Source organism: Hippocampus comes, unplaced genomic scaffold, assembly GCF_001891065.2.
Source record: "Hippocampus comes isolate QL1 unplaced genomic scaffold, H_comes_QL1_v1.1 scaffold205, whole genome shotgun sequence".
NCBI classification, from domain to species: domain Eukaryota; kingdom Metazoa; phylum Chordata; class Actinopteri; order Syngnathiformes; family Syngnathidae; genus Hippocampus; species Hippocampus comes.
The window spans coordinates 385,668-402,639 of NW_017804874.1; the positions used below are offsets into that span (position 1 = coordinate 385,668).

The 16,972-nt window shown below is 40.0% G+C and overlaps 1 protein-coding gene across 1 annotated transcript; it reads right to left on the bottom strand.

The window, feature by feature from the left end:
- Positions 1–13,184: 13,184 nt before the first annotated feature.
- On the bottom strand, positions 13,185–16,759 carry elf3 (E74-like factor 3 (ets domain transcription factor, epithelial-specific)). Its single transcript, XM_019879706.1, has 9 exons — positions 16,597–16,759; positions 16,285–16,445; positions 15,490–15,723; positions 15,241–15,366; positions 15,018–15,161; positions 14,845–14,931; positions 14,642–14,755; positions 14,299–14,494; positions 13,185–14,097 (listed from the first exon to the last, which is right to left on the bottom strand). The coding sequence occupies exons 2-9, from the start codon at positions 16,421–16,423 to the stop codon at positions 13,986–13,988; spliced, it is 1,152 nt and encodes a 383-aa protein (XP_019735265.1). The 5' UTR covers positions 16,424–16,445; positions 16,597–16,759; the 3' UTR covers positions 13,185–13,985.
- Between the last annotated feature and the right edge of the window lie 213 nt (positions 16,760–16,972).

Below are 16,972 nucleotides of genomic sequence, written 5' to 3' on the forward strand. Positions count from 1 at the left end.
AAAAGGAGAGCTGTGGTGTTTTGTAATGTGTTTTATTCATCCATTTTGTTGAAGCAATTCACTAGTGTCATTATGACTGCACTGTCAACACTATATATTGTTGATGTACTTTAGTCAATTTTATGTTCACACTGACACTTTCCCAGTGTCAAAATTAACACCCAAGTGTTGACTTAACGCCAACACGCTTGCAGTGTATGATGATTATGCCACCAATAAATTCATTTGTCGCATGCACATGCACTCAAATGGTTACAATTTGTTTTCTACTCGGCCAAGTGTTACTTATTGGAATGGCGTGTGGAAGTATTTTGATACTCGATGCCAACTATGCGTCAACGGGGCATCGATTGCGGACGAACTTTTCTCAGTCGAAAACCAATCGTCTAACTGGGGTGTAAGGGGGTGGATGGAATATGCCTGATCCTGATGGCTGGGATCACAAGTCAGACCCCCACCCCCTGCCACACACACACACACACACACACACACACACACACACACACACACACACACACACACACGCGCCCACACAACACACCAACAACACACACACACACACACACGGTTGTTATGTATTGATTTGCCTTCCAATTACTCTCAGTAATATCTCAATCAAATTGGGGAGAACCAAGGAGACGAAAGATGAAACCGGTTCTCAAAATGTAGCTCCAAAATAAAAGTCTCCTGCCAATAAAAGCAGAGTCACACCTGCAATTGTCTGGCATTTACCGCAAATGCAGCCATAATAGCTTTCAATTCCGGGAAGCTGTTGTAAGAGATTCAGCAACAGTATATGCAAACCAGCTAATTTGTTTGGTGTGTATGTGCAGAAGATGCTTCACAATAGTGAGTGTGAATGCAAATTGTGTGCTGACGTTTGTATTTGCTTTGTATTGTCTTGAAATCAAGGTCATTGAAATAGATCAATAAGCTTTGAACAGAGCTTTTCTGGTAATTGTGTGGAATGTAAAATTATGTTCAGGTGGAAAGTTGATTCAATAACAATAAATGTTAAGTTTATGCCATAGACTTTACTATTTTCAGACTAAAAAATGGTTTTTGTTTTTTCACCATAGACAATTACACTGGTCAACAGTGTTTACCATTGTTTGTCAACCAGAGATGCAAATAACGTTTTGAAGAGGAATTGTATGCACTGATTCCGAAACTGCCCTTGTATTTTTTTCCAGCACATCAGGTTTTTTCATCATCATCATCATCATTATAATAACAATTATTATTATTGTTATTATTAATAATAATAATAATAATAATAATAATGATAATTATTATTATTATTATTATTATTATTATCCACCGAAATAGTGTCATCCCAGAGGCCTCCTCCTGCTGGGATCTGCCCAGAACACTTTGCCAGAGAAGCATGCAGGTGGCAAACCTGTAAAAGCAAATGTACTGTATCCTATATACAGGAACTTTTGAGCCTTCTATTCCTTACAAGGACAAAGTATAAAAAATCTTCCCCTGAAAAGCCTAATATATTGGATCAGATAATTGCATTTCATGGTTCATCCTTTAGAGGGCAGTAATCCCTAACTGGAAAGCGAATGTCTTTCCAGTTAAACTTGCAAGATGGCCATAATTGAGAATTACTCAGTCGTTTTGTTTTTTGTTTATTTGTTGTTGTTGTTGTTGTTGTTGTTTTTTTTTGCATCAAACCATGCCTTGCTGTTTCAGACAAACTAATAATTTGAATTACATAATTTGTTACATCCATTCGTCCATCCATCCATTTTCTAATCCGTTTATCTTCACGAGGGTTACTCGAGCCTCGGCAAGCCGTCTTCGGGCAGTCGACGGGGTACACCTGGTGAACTGGTTGCCAGCCAATCGCAGGACACACAGAAATGAAGAACCATCCGGCTCACTCTCATACCAAGGGACAATTTAGACTCGAATGTTCCATTAACCTGCCACACGTTTTTGGAATGTGGGAGGAAACCGGAATACCTGAAGATCATGCAAACTCCACATAGGAAGGCTCCAGTCCGGATTCATCTGCACTGAGGCCGACATGTTAGCCAGTCGACCACCGTGCCGCCCTAATTTGGTACATTTACAGCAAAAAAAAGAAGAAAAAAAAAAGACCCGCAACTTGCTCTATTATGACTGATCACTAGTTAGGTGTTCGGATGTCGTATTTCCCAGTAATTTACTTTTGCATTCTGATTTTCACGAATAAATATCACGAATTGCTGAGAAAAAAAATACACATATATAAATATATATAAAATCAAATGTGTCATTTGCAAACACACAAAAAGGTTACACTGTTGCTTTGAAATGCTTCGCAGTGTTGTACAAATTTTGGCAACCATGTTTCACATTTTTAATTGTCTTTTTGTGGCCGATCTCTCATCAAACTCCAGCAGTAATCTGCATTTTAATAGTCACGTTACTCCCTAATTCTTGCAATCTGAAAAGGTGCTCCTCCACTCTGTCAAATGAACAGCATCATCAGCAAGCTCTCTGAATGCGTGATAACCATCCTGGTCGTTCGAATCAGGTGTGGTGGTACAAAACATCTCTAAAACAAGTACAACTGTGGCTCTCTGTGACCGGAGTTCCCGACCCCTGTTCAAGCCTCAACAGAGTCACAAAGTGGTGGTCCTAAAGCAACGTTCTAACCTGAGGCCCATCAAATATCCCTGCTTTTTTTTTCATAGCTAAGGCCACAAAAGTTTGAGCCCATGTAGCCAAAACAGTCTGCCAAAACAGTTTTTTGGCAAACTGCTTTATTCGGCGAAGCTTGATGTGCGATACTGGTAAAGCGTATTCCCGTCCCACCCAGGGGGTTGTTTTTGAAGTTTTTCCCATCAGGTTTCAGTGAATTTCTTGTTGGTCATTCCTTTTTGATCCAATGCTCTTCATAGGCGCTCCCAGTCGCATAAAAAAATGGGGGATATTTGGTGTGACCTCCTTGCTTTCACAAAAGGACATTTTCCATGTTCAGATCCACGCAGAACAACCACTTGTGATCACAGTATTTTAATCTTTCAAGCACAGACTTGATGTTTGCGTAGTTGTAACTTGGTGTTTTACTTCTTATATCAAGCATTGAAACAAAAGCTGCAGTCTCACACACTTTGGCACCAGAAAGGATACGATGATCATTTGTTTACATTTTGCCAACCCGGTTTAAAAACTGTGCTTTAAAAGCTGTTTTTGTGCATGACTTATGTGGCATCAAACTCGTGAGTGAATGAGCAGGTTTTGTGTAATCCATTAATATGCAATATGCAGATTGCAAAACGTGGTGTGATAGAATAAATCTGAGCTCAAATTCCGTTTTCAAAGTCTGGAGGAAAAAAAAAAGTAGAGCAGTGTTCTCTCAAATTCCAACCTAAAATTTAGTTTGCATATCATTCATGAGTACTGTGTGTTATGAACACATCAACACAACAGTTAGCTATTCTGGTCTCCGATCAGGGTCGTATGCTGCCGTTTCCGAAACAGATCATCCATGATTGATATCGGCTGATAACGGTCTCACTGTCATAGATTAGCTACATTTTTCTTTTTCAATTTTAGAGTTGCTCACAAACATTTATTTTAATAATCGATTCCTGTCCAACCATCATCCATTTTTTACCACATATCTAGGGTCGGGTCGCGGGGGGCAACAGCTTTAGCAGGAATCCGAGCATTGCCTCTCCCCAGCCACTTCGTCCAGCTCTTCCCGGGGGGTCCTGAGGCGTTCCCAGGCCAGCTGGGAGACATAGTCTCTCCAGGGTGTCTTGGGTCATCCCCAGGGCCTCCTGCCGGTGGAACATGCCCGGAACACCTCACCAGGGATCCATCCAGGAGGCATCCTAATCAGATGCCCAAGCCACCTCATCTTGCTCCCCTCGAAATCGACGTGGAGGAGAAGTGGCTCGACTCTTCTCACCTTATCTCTAAGGGAGAGCCTGGACACACTGCAGAGAAAACTTATTTGAGCCGCTTGTATCCGGGATCTCATTCTTTCGGTCACAAACTATAGCTCCTGACCATAGGTGATGGTTGGAACCATCAACAGGTAAATTGAGAGCTTTGCCTTTTGGCTCAAGTCCTTCTTCACCACCAGACCGACACACATCACAGCAGACACTGCACCAATCCGCCTGTTGATCTCCCGCTCCCCACTGCCCTCACTCGTGAACAAGACCCCAGGATACTTAAACTCCTCCACTTTGGGCAAGATCACATTCCTGACCCGGATAGGGCAGTCCACACTTTTCCAACTGAGGACCATTCTTTCAGATTTGGAGGTGCTGATTTTCATCCCAACCGCTTCACACTTGTCACCTATTTTTTTTTTAATTAATTAATTAAGCAGATTTTAAAACTACCCACATTTCTATCCCTTTAGGATGCAAAAGTAGGACTTTATTTCAAATTAACACGATAAAAAAAGAAAAAACACACAGAAAAACACGTTATGATTCCGTTGTTGGTTTGGTCTTAACATAAGGAAAGGAGTTGGAGACACTGCACTCTACACAAGCTGGTCCCTAGTTGGATCCATGCTGCATACAAGCTGCAGGTGATCAGGTTTTATGATCGGCAACAAAAGACATATTCCGATCACATACTTTTCCACAGAAATTGTCTGATCACAATCAGTGGCCAATCGATGGGAACAGCATCGGAGTTTAATTCAACTTGTGGGAATATTTCACATTGATCTATCCTGATGAGTATTTTACTGTATATTCCATTGCCTTGACCAATGTGCTCCATGAACTTCATTTATTGTTTCAGCAGTCATGACTATGCTGATAACTCCCGAGAGTTTGTCGTCTATATTATGACAGAGGCCACTCCTTGGACATTACCTGCATTATCTGGTCGTTGTCGGGAAATGTTTATAACCTTTCCTTCAAACAATAAATGTTGCGTTTGTATTTATAGTCTAAGCAACCTTCCACATCTGACTGATCAATTTTGCAAAATAGGTCAATCCGTGGCAAATCAAGTTCAGTTGGCTGTACAGCTGTAACTGGAATGGCAAAGCACAATAGCCAAAAATAATAACACCCGCATCTGGGTCTTTGCTACTTGACTCCAAACAATCCGACGACGGTTATGTCAGGGGAAAACAGGATGAAGCTGTATAACCTGAAGTTATTTATTCTTTGCCTGTGAAGCAAAAACATGTGAATGTATGTCGAAAATGTGAAAACCAAATTAAGATGATTTTATATATATATATATATATATATATATATATATTTATATATATAATTTTGTTTCTTTAATCGGTGTAGGAATGCCTGTTGGAATGGTGTTTGTTTACAGTTTCAGTGGAAAGGCTGTGTTTTCTAAAGCGAAAGTATTACGTTTTAGCTTAATAATTAACTATAGGGAAGGGCATAATGCCTCCCTTTGTGTTTATCTTGTGACAATGCAGTGAGATCACTGCAGTAAAAATCCACCCCTCCCTTCCTTTCCTGTATTTCTCTGGCACAGACGATAACGTTTCCCGTAAACTCACCCGCTAGACAGGTATGTTGACCTTGAAGGAGGTCTAACTATGTGGGCATGTGCGTGTCGGGCTTTTGGTTGAGAGTGCTCGACACGGCAGGTGGATTAACAGGTCTAGCAATGACCGTGTATTAGAGCAATTTCTGGTGTTCATCAGCATTGTGCAGCACCTTTTGTCAACTTTTTTTTTTTTTTTTAAATTCAGAAATCTCAATTATTGATCTGACCAACTATTTGGTCTGGCAATTCATTTTTATAATGTATGTATGTATGTAAAAAATTTTCAATACAACTCGGTGACAAGATAAAAACATAAATGTGCAGCTGTACTGTGTAAATCAACAGCATAAGAGGGAGTCTGATGCACTAATTGAGAGCATTAATGTTGTGTTTCGATAATAATAATAATCATCATTTAAAAATAATGATAATACTGTATATAAGAGTAAAAACATTATTAAAATGTTGCAATTAAACAGTCATATTAATGGGAAATGTCAAAGAATAATCTGTTGATGTACGCCATGACCAGATAGAGGTGGGACTAAATCACAAGCCTCAAGCAAGTCCCAAGTCACTGTGGGGAAAAAAATAAATGCAGGCCGCCACCAAATTTCAAGGAACTCATTAAGTCAAGTCATAAAATCTTTCTCAGTCACAGCATATGTTAATGGAATAAAATGCTTTGAGCATACTACAAAAACTACATTATCGCTAAAAATTATGTTAACATTTACTGGACATCCCTAAAAATGAAATTAAATGAATGCCTATCCTCAAAGGTCAACTGAAGTAATTTTAGAAAATCCAAAATGAAATATTTTATGTCATAAGTAATTAAACTTAATACATTCCATAAAGTGTGAAAAAAAATCAATTTCTTCAATTCGACAAAATAATCGTTTTCCCGAAGTGAGATCCTGACGAGCAACAAACCCGGAAGTGTGACGTCACTTTAAGACACCACTCGTGGGGCTCACTTTTTCAAGTGTACAAAGCCAGTCAGAAATCAATTTGGAAGGAAGGTTTTCAATTTATCTGAGGGGATCCGGGTGTTTGAAAAGTTGAGGAAGAGGAGGTTGTTGGAAAGATGTATACTGGACCATCCATGTACGAGCCAGATGATCAGGATGCGGAAAAACAGAGGTCCTCGAAGTGCTTGTATCAAAGAACGCTCGTCGACACCGGTGTGAAATTCATACGCTTTGCGAGAATGAAACTGTATCGTTCCAATTTTCTGGTCCATTTATTCTTATCTTTTGGCGACTCAAACAATTGTTTGCCTGAACGTGAACGGTGTATCGCCACACACCGCCAATGCATTTCACCGAATAATTCGAAAACAATGGCAAAGAGCAGTGAGCGTGACAATCAACAATGCAGTACAATGACCGCCGACTCAGCATTCTGTAAATGACGTCACTCGCCAGAGATTGCAGAATAATGGCATTTTCGTTGCTTAGCGTGTTGCTATGGTTCTAACTATGAATCTGGGTCAGTTACCAAAAAAAAAAAAAAAAACCCTTTCAAAACTATGCTCAAAATAGTTTTGGCTCCAGGTATTACTCAAAAGATGGTTGGCCAAGTTTAATTCACTCTTGACCTTTAAATTATTTCGAATAATCCATGTTATGTTTTTCATGCCAATGTTTATACTGTATGAGTGGCACACTTAATATACTGAGAAATACAGAAATATGCTGAATGGGGAGTAATCATGGATAATTGTCAGATTTTCAGATATAAAAACTGCATGTGTTGTTTCTCATGCCAATCTGTTACCCAAATCTAAATTATATGCATAAAAAGGTCAATGAAAGGCATCAACTTTGTGCACTTTTGTACTTTATAGTTTGTCACTTTTTGAAGTTGACGTGCATCAGTTTACGGGAGCGATGTCACATTAAATATGGTGGACATGCTCACGAGCAGTTAAGTACCCTTTTATGGACTCTATGTCGGAAAACAACTTCAGGTTGGGACTTTGTGTATCGATGTCTATGCTTGAATAAAGATCAAGATTCAAGATTACAGGCGCCTAATCTGTCACTTTATTGACTTCTCAATGCAGAACTGACACAAATTATTTGACCAACTAAACTTTGGAGTTTACCTGGCTAGCTTAGGTTCACAGACCTCTTCTGCGTCAGACAAATGAAAGGAAACGTAGATATTGTCTCCCTTTTCTTCGAGTTCCAAACCTTGCACGTTGCGATTGTTTTTTTTCCAGTTTCACCAAACCAATCATACTTGAATCCAAAACTTTCTCTCTTTGTGCTGCTGCATGGCTCAGTGGGAATTTGATCATCTCCCGACCCACAGGTCGTGGGAATTATCCTCTGCCACTGTGACCAATGTGTTTCCTTGAGTAAGACACTGAACCTCCAGTGGTTCCTGATACCATGTCATCAGAAGGTGAATGAGGAGTCGGTATGAAGCTCTTTGAGCGCATTGTAAGTGGAAAAGCACTTTAGAAATGAAAGACCATTTACCACAATTGACTGCTAGCAACCGCTTTGCTTCTTTTGCAATGAGTTGTTGTCTAAGTTTCGGTGTATAGAAGCTGCTTTCGATGTGAAGATGGCTTCACGTCATGATTGAATTGAAAGCGGGGGGCATGACTATGCGATCGGAAATGCCACAGTCAAAAAGAACAGTTTGGATGGTTTTCACACACCATCACACACCTGGTCACGTTACCTAGCTGGATCTGAATGTTCACATGATCACATCCGGCTATCTTTTACTCGTCCCAAACCAATGATCGTATTGCTAGCTAAACTGTAAGGTTAGCTTACCTGTCCGTGGGTGTTGTAATGACGAAGGAAGTTTGACATTCTCGTTTTGTATTTGTTCTGTGAGATGCAAAACATGCGTTTTGCCATCCTATGTTTTACACCAGGGGTGTCTAACTCATTTTTGTCGCGGGCCACATTGTAGCTCCGGTTTCCTTTGAAGGGCTTGTTATGAATTTTGGGAAACCATATCAATGCTTAATCCCCTCCACATGTTACATACCCATACCTGTCAACTCATACGGTTTAGCCATAGTTCATACGGATTTTGTGGATAATCTTACGTATATGGCCATATCGCACAAATCATACGGATTCTGAATTTTTTTTTTTTTTTCCCCCTAACAGGTAGTTCCGTTTGCTTTTGCCCAGAATGGTGCTAGTCTACTCGAATGCTTTCATTTCCGGTAACTTTCCAGTAAATCACGTGGTTCCTAGTTGAAAACAGCAGAGTATTCATTGCATACTTCAGTAGTTTACAAGCAAGTTCTACAAGGAAACAAATATATCATTCATATTTCGTGGGGTTTTTTCTGCCGTTATTTTGACATATAAAATGCTTTGGTATGTTACAAGGATTTTTTGCTCTTTATAAGGATTTTTTTTGGTAGTTTATACAGGTTGGCGCTCCGAAAAGTTGACAGGTATGCATGCATACCTAGCGCACAGCAAAGTGATGAAGAACTAGTTTTAAAATCAGAAGTCAAGAATAATGACTGTTATTGTGGATTACATATGACAATTTGAAATGTTGGTTCTGACTTTAGCAAGCATCATGGAACTTGACATGCTTGATTTGCTTTTTTCGGGTCACATAAAATGATGTGGCGGGCCAGATCTGGCCCCCGGGCCTTGACTTTGACATTTGTGTTTTACACCGTCATCAACAAAATAAATGTTTAATTCAAATTAATGATCCCCGGAGTTGCTCCCAAGCTTTTGATGTTTACATCGCTCCTTCACACCAACAAGTGAAACTGACTTGGTTGTCAGGTTGATGTGATTGGAACAAAAATATATTTTTTTCTTTCGGATTTCTTTCCTTCCTAAAAAGGCAAACTATGTTAAAATACGAATTTCAAACTATAAAAACGATGACTTTTCAAATCATATAGTTCAAGTCTAAGGCAAGTCATTTAGATACCAAGTCCCTAGTCAAGTCAAGCTGTTCTCAAAGTCTAAAAATAGCAACTCGAGTGAACATTTAACATTTGGTCCCACACAGACAAATATCAGTCACGCACGAACATTTGGTTTGGAAAGCGGTGTTGCAGTGCGCACTTCACAGCACAAGTTTTCTTAAGTAAATATCACTCCATTTTTTTTTCTGCATAGTTAGGAATCCTGAGAGTTTCAAGGGCAACACATCTCACTCGTGCAACTCATAGGATTTTTACGAGACTGTTTGTGTTTTCATCTATGTGTGCCCTGCGATTGGCTGGCAACCCGTTCAGGGTGTACCCTGCCTACTGCCCGAAGACAGTTGGGATAGGCTCCAGCACGCCCATGACCCTCGTGAGGAGAAGAGAATTAGAAAATGGATGGATGCATGGATGTTTGTGTCTTTATCGTAATGCTCTTGTGTCTTTACCATGACACAATAAGAGTATTTCAGTGGCCCACCACCATGTGCTCTGTCAATTGCTTCTCACAACAAATCTGTGGCAGAATGTAAAGGATGAGATAAATGCACAAGTTCATGTATTCTACAGGACTAGTACTTTCATGAATGTATTTCTAGTTGATGGCCAATGCATGAACCTTTTCAGTTTTTATGGGCCACATTAAATGAGGTGGCGAGCCGCATCTGGCCCACAGGCCTTGATCTTGACACGTAAGTGGGTGGATGAGTCACTGTTTGTGGTTTTTGCATTATTTGAACCTTTTGTTGAGGTGTGTCTAGTTTGGTTGTGAAGGTCACAATTTTTATTTTCTAAAATAAATTGGGACATGGGAAGTTAGGGTTGAGTGAAATACGGGAAGACTACATGGTGCTAAAATGTGTTCAAGTATAATGACTACCGGTAATAAGAAAGGGACTCACGTGATAGGTTGTGCAATACTCGCTGCAGTCAACGGTCGACTGGGTCTCATGGTAGAATGGGCATCTGTTCAAAGCAATATATAGTAATTAATACAAAATAAACCAGTAAGGCACTCAGTAACCACAGAGCGACACTTCTGCCATTGCTATGGAATTGTTTACTATGTATCATCACGAGCACAAAGAATAGTTTGAAACAATTTTATTGACATATTTATGAGACAGTTTATGTCCTTACTGTAAAACAACAGCTGTGCCCCCCCCCCCGCCAACACGCACACGCACACACACACACACACACACACACACACACACACACACACACACACACACACACACATTCACGAGATGCTTCATTGGATGCAATCTTTTCGCAATACAATAAAGGATTACTGCCAATTTCCCGACTTTGTTTCTTATTTCTATTGTGCAGGGCCTTTATTTGTTTATTTAATGTATTACAATTTCACAATAACGGGCCAAAAGTCCGATACTTGACTGTCTCGCAATGTCAGTGCACTGGAAACAGGCCAATCTGTGCTGTCAATTAGGCCTGATTCTCATCACAATGCACTGATCGATGACAAGTACAGACGTACTTTGCAAATGCACCCAAATCTGGCTTGCCCATTAGACAATATAGGTGGTTAGTAAGGGCCCCGCAGATTCTAAGGGACATCCAAAAAAAACGAGTGAAAATTGACCTTCAATATCATGATATTCAAATACTACTGCCCATTCATTTCAAGTCAAAACATTTCTACTCAAAGGAAGGCAAAGAGAAGTGAATTGAAATTCATATAAACAATTCATTAAATAACCAAAGAAGAGCCATAAATAGTTTGAAATCAGTTTAACAGCCTGGGGCATTAAAAGCAATATAGCCAGCCATAGCTGACAGTAAGTAAACTACAAGTAAACAAGCAAGTACTGAGTGGGACAAAGGCTTCATGAAGGTGTTGCTCCAATGGAACAGAACTGAATAATCTCAAACCCCAAAGAGGCATTCAGTAAAACACTCATTTGAGGCCCATTTCCTGTGTATGCAGAAGGGTTGCACGTTGTGAATGAACATTTGAGTGCTCTTGAATCAACTCTTTCTAGTTCCGGCATACTTTTGTATTTATGATGGCAATTGCACTTCAAATGGTATGAAATATGAAAGAACATAAATTTTAGTCATATATTTCATACTAAAGGGTAATATTGACAATGAGAGCCTCACTTGCTTTGGAGAAATGTACACGATGACTTCATCTAAGGCTGGAGCGTGATGCCATAGAAATGAGAAATATGTGTTTTAGTTTTTCTGGTACTACTTCCAATGAGAGCAGAATATTTTCTGGTATTATTATTTATTTTTTTATATATCATCAAAACCCTTAATCTAATTGCAAACCCAATGCACTTCATGCACCTCCATGCCAGTGACTAATGAAACGAATAAATCTTCTTGATGAACTGTCAAACTTAACTACTGAATGCCAAAATAAATGGAGACAAAAGGAAAGCATTGCTTCACGATTGAGTAAAATCCAGATCAAGTCTTCTGCACGGATGAATGAGTGACTTTCAAAAAGAAAGATGAACATACACGTTTACAATAACTTGACAAGTGATCTTCAGCATGGGAAAGCGAACATTATTTCCAATTTAAACCAAACCCGAATTAATTGTTCGACTTCTGTTTGTGGGACTGCTGCAACAAGTCTCGAAAAACTCTCCAGCTACTCCAGAATGCTGCTGAGGACAGTCTTCTAAAACAATGGGACGAGATCAAGATTGGTTTGCCTTTCCTGAACAAGAAAAAGTCAAAAGGTCAAAATACAGGCCTTCTGTCGGGACAGTGATCAAAATAATAATTTCATACGATTCAAAACTTTGATGTCCGAGATTCTGCAGCAAAAGCATTGCAGTGCCACACCTTTTTTTTTTTACCCGTATGCTCCTCCCAGCAATCATGCAAAAGAACATTTTTACTGTCCTGTGAAATTAGTGTGTTAGTGAAAAGGAAAGTAAAAGTGTCACACCCAGTATTTACCAAAATAAATTTGGCAGAAGCATGAGGTTGATTATCAAGCAGTACAAAAAGTTTATTTTAAAGTATAAGGTTTATCAGTATTGTCAATAAGTCTGTTATTTTTGAGTAATCATTAATTAATTACATTCAGTCTTTTGGTTTGACCATAACAAGGTGTAATCTTTCGATTCTAAAATAACAAGCAACCTGAGAGAAAATCATGGTAGAATGAATAAAAAAGGACTCTGTGCTTTGGTCCAAACTTAGAACCTCTTGAAAATGATTTCGTCCAGTAAATATACAAGATTTCCGTCCCATGTTTCGAGACAGGGCGGCACAGTGGTCGGCTGGTTAGCGCGTCAGCAACACAGAGCAGAGGTGCAGGCTTCGATTCTGGCTCCGGCCTTCATCTGTGGAGTTTGCATGTTCTCCCCGTGCCTGCATGGGTTTTCTCCGGGTACTCTGGTTTCCTTCCACATTTCCAAAACATGCGTGGCAGGTTAATGGAACACTCTCAATTGTCCCTCGGTGTGAGCGTTAGCGTGGATGGATGTTCGTCTATGTGTGCCCTGCGATTGGCTGGCAACCAGTTCAGGGGGTACCCCAAGGACAGCTTGGATAGGCTTCAGCACACCCCGCGACCCTTAAGAGGGTAACCAGATCAGAAAATGGATGAATGGATATTTCTAGATACCATGGTCAATGCGTTTATTTTATTTATTTTTTCCACACCAATATGCTTCATAATTGATCCATAATTAACATATGGTGTATGACTTTATCCCATCATCCCCCTCATTTTAAGTGTCACCAAATCACCCAAATAGGTACTCAGTTGTCACCAAACCAGGCAGTGCTTTTATTCAACAATTCATTGTTTTCATTCTTGGGCACATACACACAGCTTTAGAAATACATTGAAAAACAGGTAAAACATAGACACATATAAACTGTATAAAAATGAAATAAATACAAAATTCCAACCTTCAGGATATATCAAGAAGTGTCCCCCCCATCCCCCCCCTAGTGCACATACAATGATCCAGAATAGTGGAGGCATGATGCTAGGATGATCATAAAAAAGTACAACTGATTGTTTTTTTTTTAAATTCTGAAAGCTAAACCAGATGTAAATTGTGCGATAGAATTACCATTCATTTTTCTTTAAAACACTGTGTAAAACACTTACTAATATATGACAACAAAATATGTCGTGTACATTGTTACAATCATTTTATCCATTTTCTCGACCACTTGTCCTTGTTGGGGTCACAGGCTGCAGCCTATCCCAGCTACACATCGCAGCAATATTACTTATACTTAAGAATTCCCACTTTTCTAAGTCTTAAAAAAAAAAAATCTGAATTTCAATGCAAGAGAACAAAACAATATCCATTTCAGTTACTTCAAACGACTCTTTGATGACAATCAATCACATACACGACATAACATTAAAATTGGTTCACAAAACCTACTAGAGCCCACAACACTGGCTTACATTTTCTTTAACACCTTCCCTCGAAAAGGAAGTTAGTGTCTTAACATTTGGGCAGCAAGATTTTCTCCATGACAGGATAAGCAGGTAAGTCAAGTTCTGAACTACTTTGGCTTTTTCGTGTCAACTGCCATGAAGAATTTAGATGCCCATTCCAATCTCTTCAACTTTCCAACCACTGGAATTCTTTCCAAACTTGTATACCAGCCGCCGTCCATCAACCCGCTCAAGGATTTCTCGTTTATAGTAGTACCTATGGATGGAAGACATCAATTAGTCCATTTTTAGTATGCAGCCCACTTCATCTAAAATGTATTTTTTTTCCACACAGAATTGAGACAGGGGTGTTATGTATGCTTGTGATGAAAATGCGTGTAGGTAATAAACTGGATTGTCAACGATCAAGGTGGTAGTCCAAATATCTCATCAAAACGCTTCAATGTTGCATACTGACCTCATAGCACGACTGAGTTTCTCGTATGTCATGCTGCTGTTCTTCTTCTTCTGGCCCCACATTTGAGCCACAGCCTCCGATTTGAGGAACTTGAAAACACCCTCACGGCGATCTTCCCATTTCATCAGGCCCTGGTTCTTCTCTGGGTGAATCAGAATATCTCTGATGAACTCCCAAAGATGAGTGCCCCGAGGTGCTGCAGACAAGGCACACGGCACTGTGAGCTAGACTCTATGTGTAGGCAAGCGGATTTGTGTACAGGTCAAAGAAGATAAACCAAATCCGATACCTGTGTTATTAAAATCAGAAGATGCTATTTCTTATTCCCAAATCTTATTCTTACCGTGTTTACTTTTCTTTGACGTGTCATAAATGCTGTGATCCCTGCTGACTTTAGGAGGTCGCCCCCGAGGTCGTTTAATTTGTGACTCTGCTTTCTCCTTCTTAATCAGCGTCTCTGTCACCCAAACAGACATGTTCAGATGTTTATTGAAAACTACTCACACTATGGAGGAATTCAAACAAATCTCACGGTTTTCCACTCACTTGAAATGACAGGGTAGGAGAACTCCGGGTCAGATTCTCCACTGCCAGACTCTGGTGAGCCAAGGTTCGAGAAGCCAAACGGGCCACCTGATGAAATATAACAAAGGTTGAAATGTAGACCCTTAAATTTCTTTCCACAGGTAGATGTACAAATAAAATAATGAACTACTGACTATTGGATGAGGAGCTCCACTCGCTATCAGACTGATTATCAGACAGATACTCGTCTTGCAGAGGTGTCATGGCCCCCATGGTCAGGCTGAGCAGATCGCAATTGTCACCATTGTCGAACTCCATTTTGCTGACCGAGTCTTCACCTGTTTTATGGAATGAAGCACCTTTAGGATTTTCACTTCCAGATGCTAAAATTTACAAACACTTTTCAAACTCTTGTACCTTGACCAAATTTGACGGTGCTGATAAGAGGGAAGGTTAGGTTGTCTGGGAGGTTTAGGTTGTGCAAGAACCTATCCAGGAGTTGGCAGGTTTCATTTAGCTCTGGTCCCGATAGGCTCGTCAGTTCTGGGAAGAAAAAGAAAATCCCCTTTTACTCAACGTTGAGTTGCTACTCAAAAATGTGAATCTATTCGAGGTTATCTGAAGTGCCTGGAATCATATTTTGTGAAAAAAAAAATGCAGCTTTACCATATTTAGCTTTGTATTCTTGCAGGTTTTGGTGGAGGTGCAGTCCAAGCTGAGGTCCAAACACCATGGTCATCTGGTCCAGGCTCATCTGACAGAAGCTGTGGCCGTCCATGGCACAATAGGACAGAGTCAGGGTACTGGCATCAAACTTGGTGCTGTCAGCTTGGGCGCTGATCCACTCCATAACGTTTTCCGCCGTCCAGAAGTGAGGATTCATCTGACCATACCAAACACCTGCGTAGAGAGGAAGCAGTTACTTCAGCAGTGTAAAAGTGCTCCATTAAAAGGACGATCCCTACACCCTCTGCATTGAACATTAAATATATAATGCTAAGTTTCACTGAGACAGATATTTGAAAAGAATTGAAATTTGATATAACTTCTGAAACTACATCCTACTGAAAACTTCTGCAATGCAGTGCCAGCTTGGATATTGATTAATACCAATCTGCATCACTCCCAGGTGGGGCTTTATTTCTCTAAGGTCAGAAAAACAAAGAACGAACTGTTTTAGCAACTAGGTGGCACCGCTTGATGCTTAAAATAAGTTAAACATTGACTCTCTGGTAAATGATTAGCAGCAGCGTCTAATTGAGGTCAAAGCAAAGTTCCATGAAGTAAGGGCCTGGCTACATTGGAAATAAGCGATGATGTCTGGTCTGAGGAGAAGCGTCACGTGAAAGTACCGATGGTATTTTGGCTCTTATGGTTAACACCAGCCTCAGAGCCCAGGCACACAACACTATTTCCATTTGCCGCATTCTCATGTACATGTGCAGATCATGTTTCTCTCACCATTGTTGGAGCCGTAGCCCAGGTTGCTGTTTTGCTGATTGTTGATGTTGGGTTGATGAGGCAGAATATCAGGAAGACTGTTCTGGTACATCGTGAAGTTTGCGTTGGTCAGCACGCTACTGAGGCACTGTGATGCCATAGGAAAAAAAAAAAAAAACAACCTGGGAATAATTTAAAAAGTGTACGTGAGTCCCAGTTCAAATATGAACAAATTGCAATTGAAATCTATTCAAATTAAAAATAAAAGTCACTTCTGTCAAGACATATCATAACATTCAAATTAAATCCACACTATTTGAATGATTTTTTTACCTGGTGTGAGCCACGGGATGACGCAGTAAAATTATGATCCAAGAGAACACGACGGATGTGGAGTATTTGGTTTTCTTCTTGATATCTTGGTTGACTGATTTCTCCGTAACGTGTAGCCTCTTTGGCAAAAATGCACCTGTTGCCTCGTTCAGCCTGCTAGAAGATTTAATACTCTGGTGCAGTGGTGGGGGTGGTCACAGGTGAGTTCAGGGGAATTCCAGATGAAGTAAGCCACACCTCCAATCCTCCTCATCTCATCCTCCGCTCTAAGCACGTTGATCAACACCTTAAACCTCCCACGTTTTCAAGTATGTCGCCAACAATGAGGGCTCATTAACATATTTTTGTATCTAATTACACAGAGCGAAAGAAAATG

What these genes read in the sequence shown, in the direction of transcription:
- elf3 (XM_019879706.1), bottom strand. Translation starts at nt 16,423, where the DNA reads ATGGCATCACAGTGCCTCAGTAGCGTGCTGACCAACGCAAACTTCACG. An exon ending in GTCAAAGAAAAGTAAACACG is followed by an intron (nt 14,495 to 14,641) that starts GTAAGAATAAGA and finishes CCTTGTCTGCAG; the next exon opens with CACCTCGGGGCACTCATCTT. An exon ending in AAACTCAGTCGTGCTATGAG is followed by an intron (nt 14,098 to 14,298) that starts GTCAGTATGCAA and finishes TTCCATCCATAG; the next exon opens with GTACTACTATAAACGAGAAA.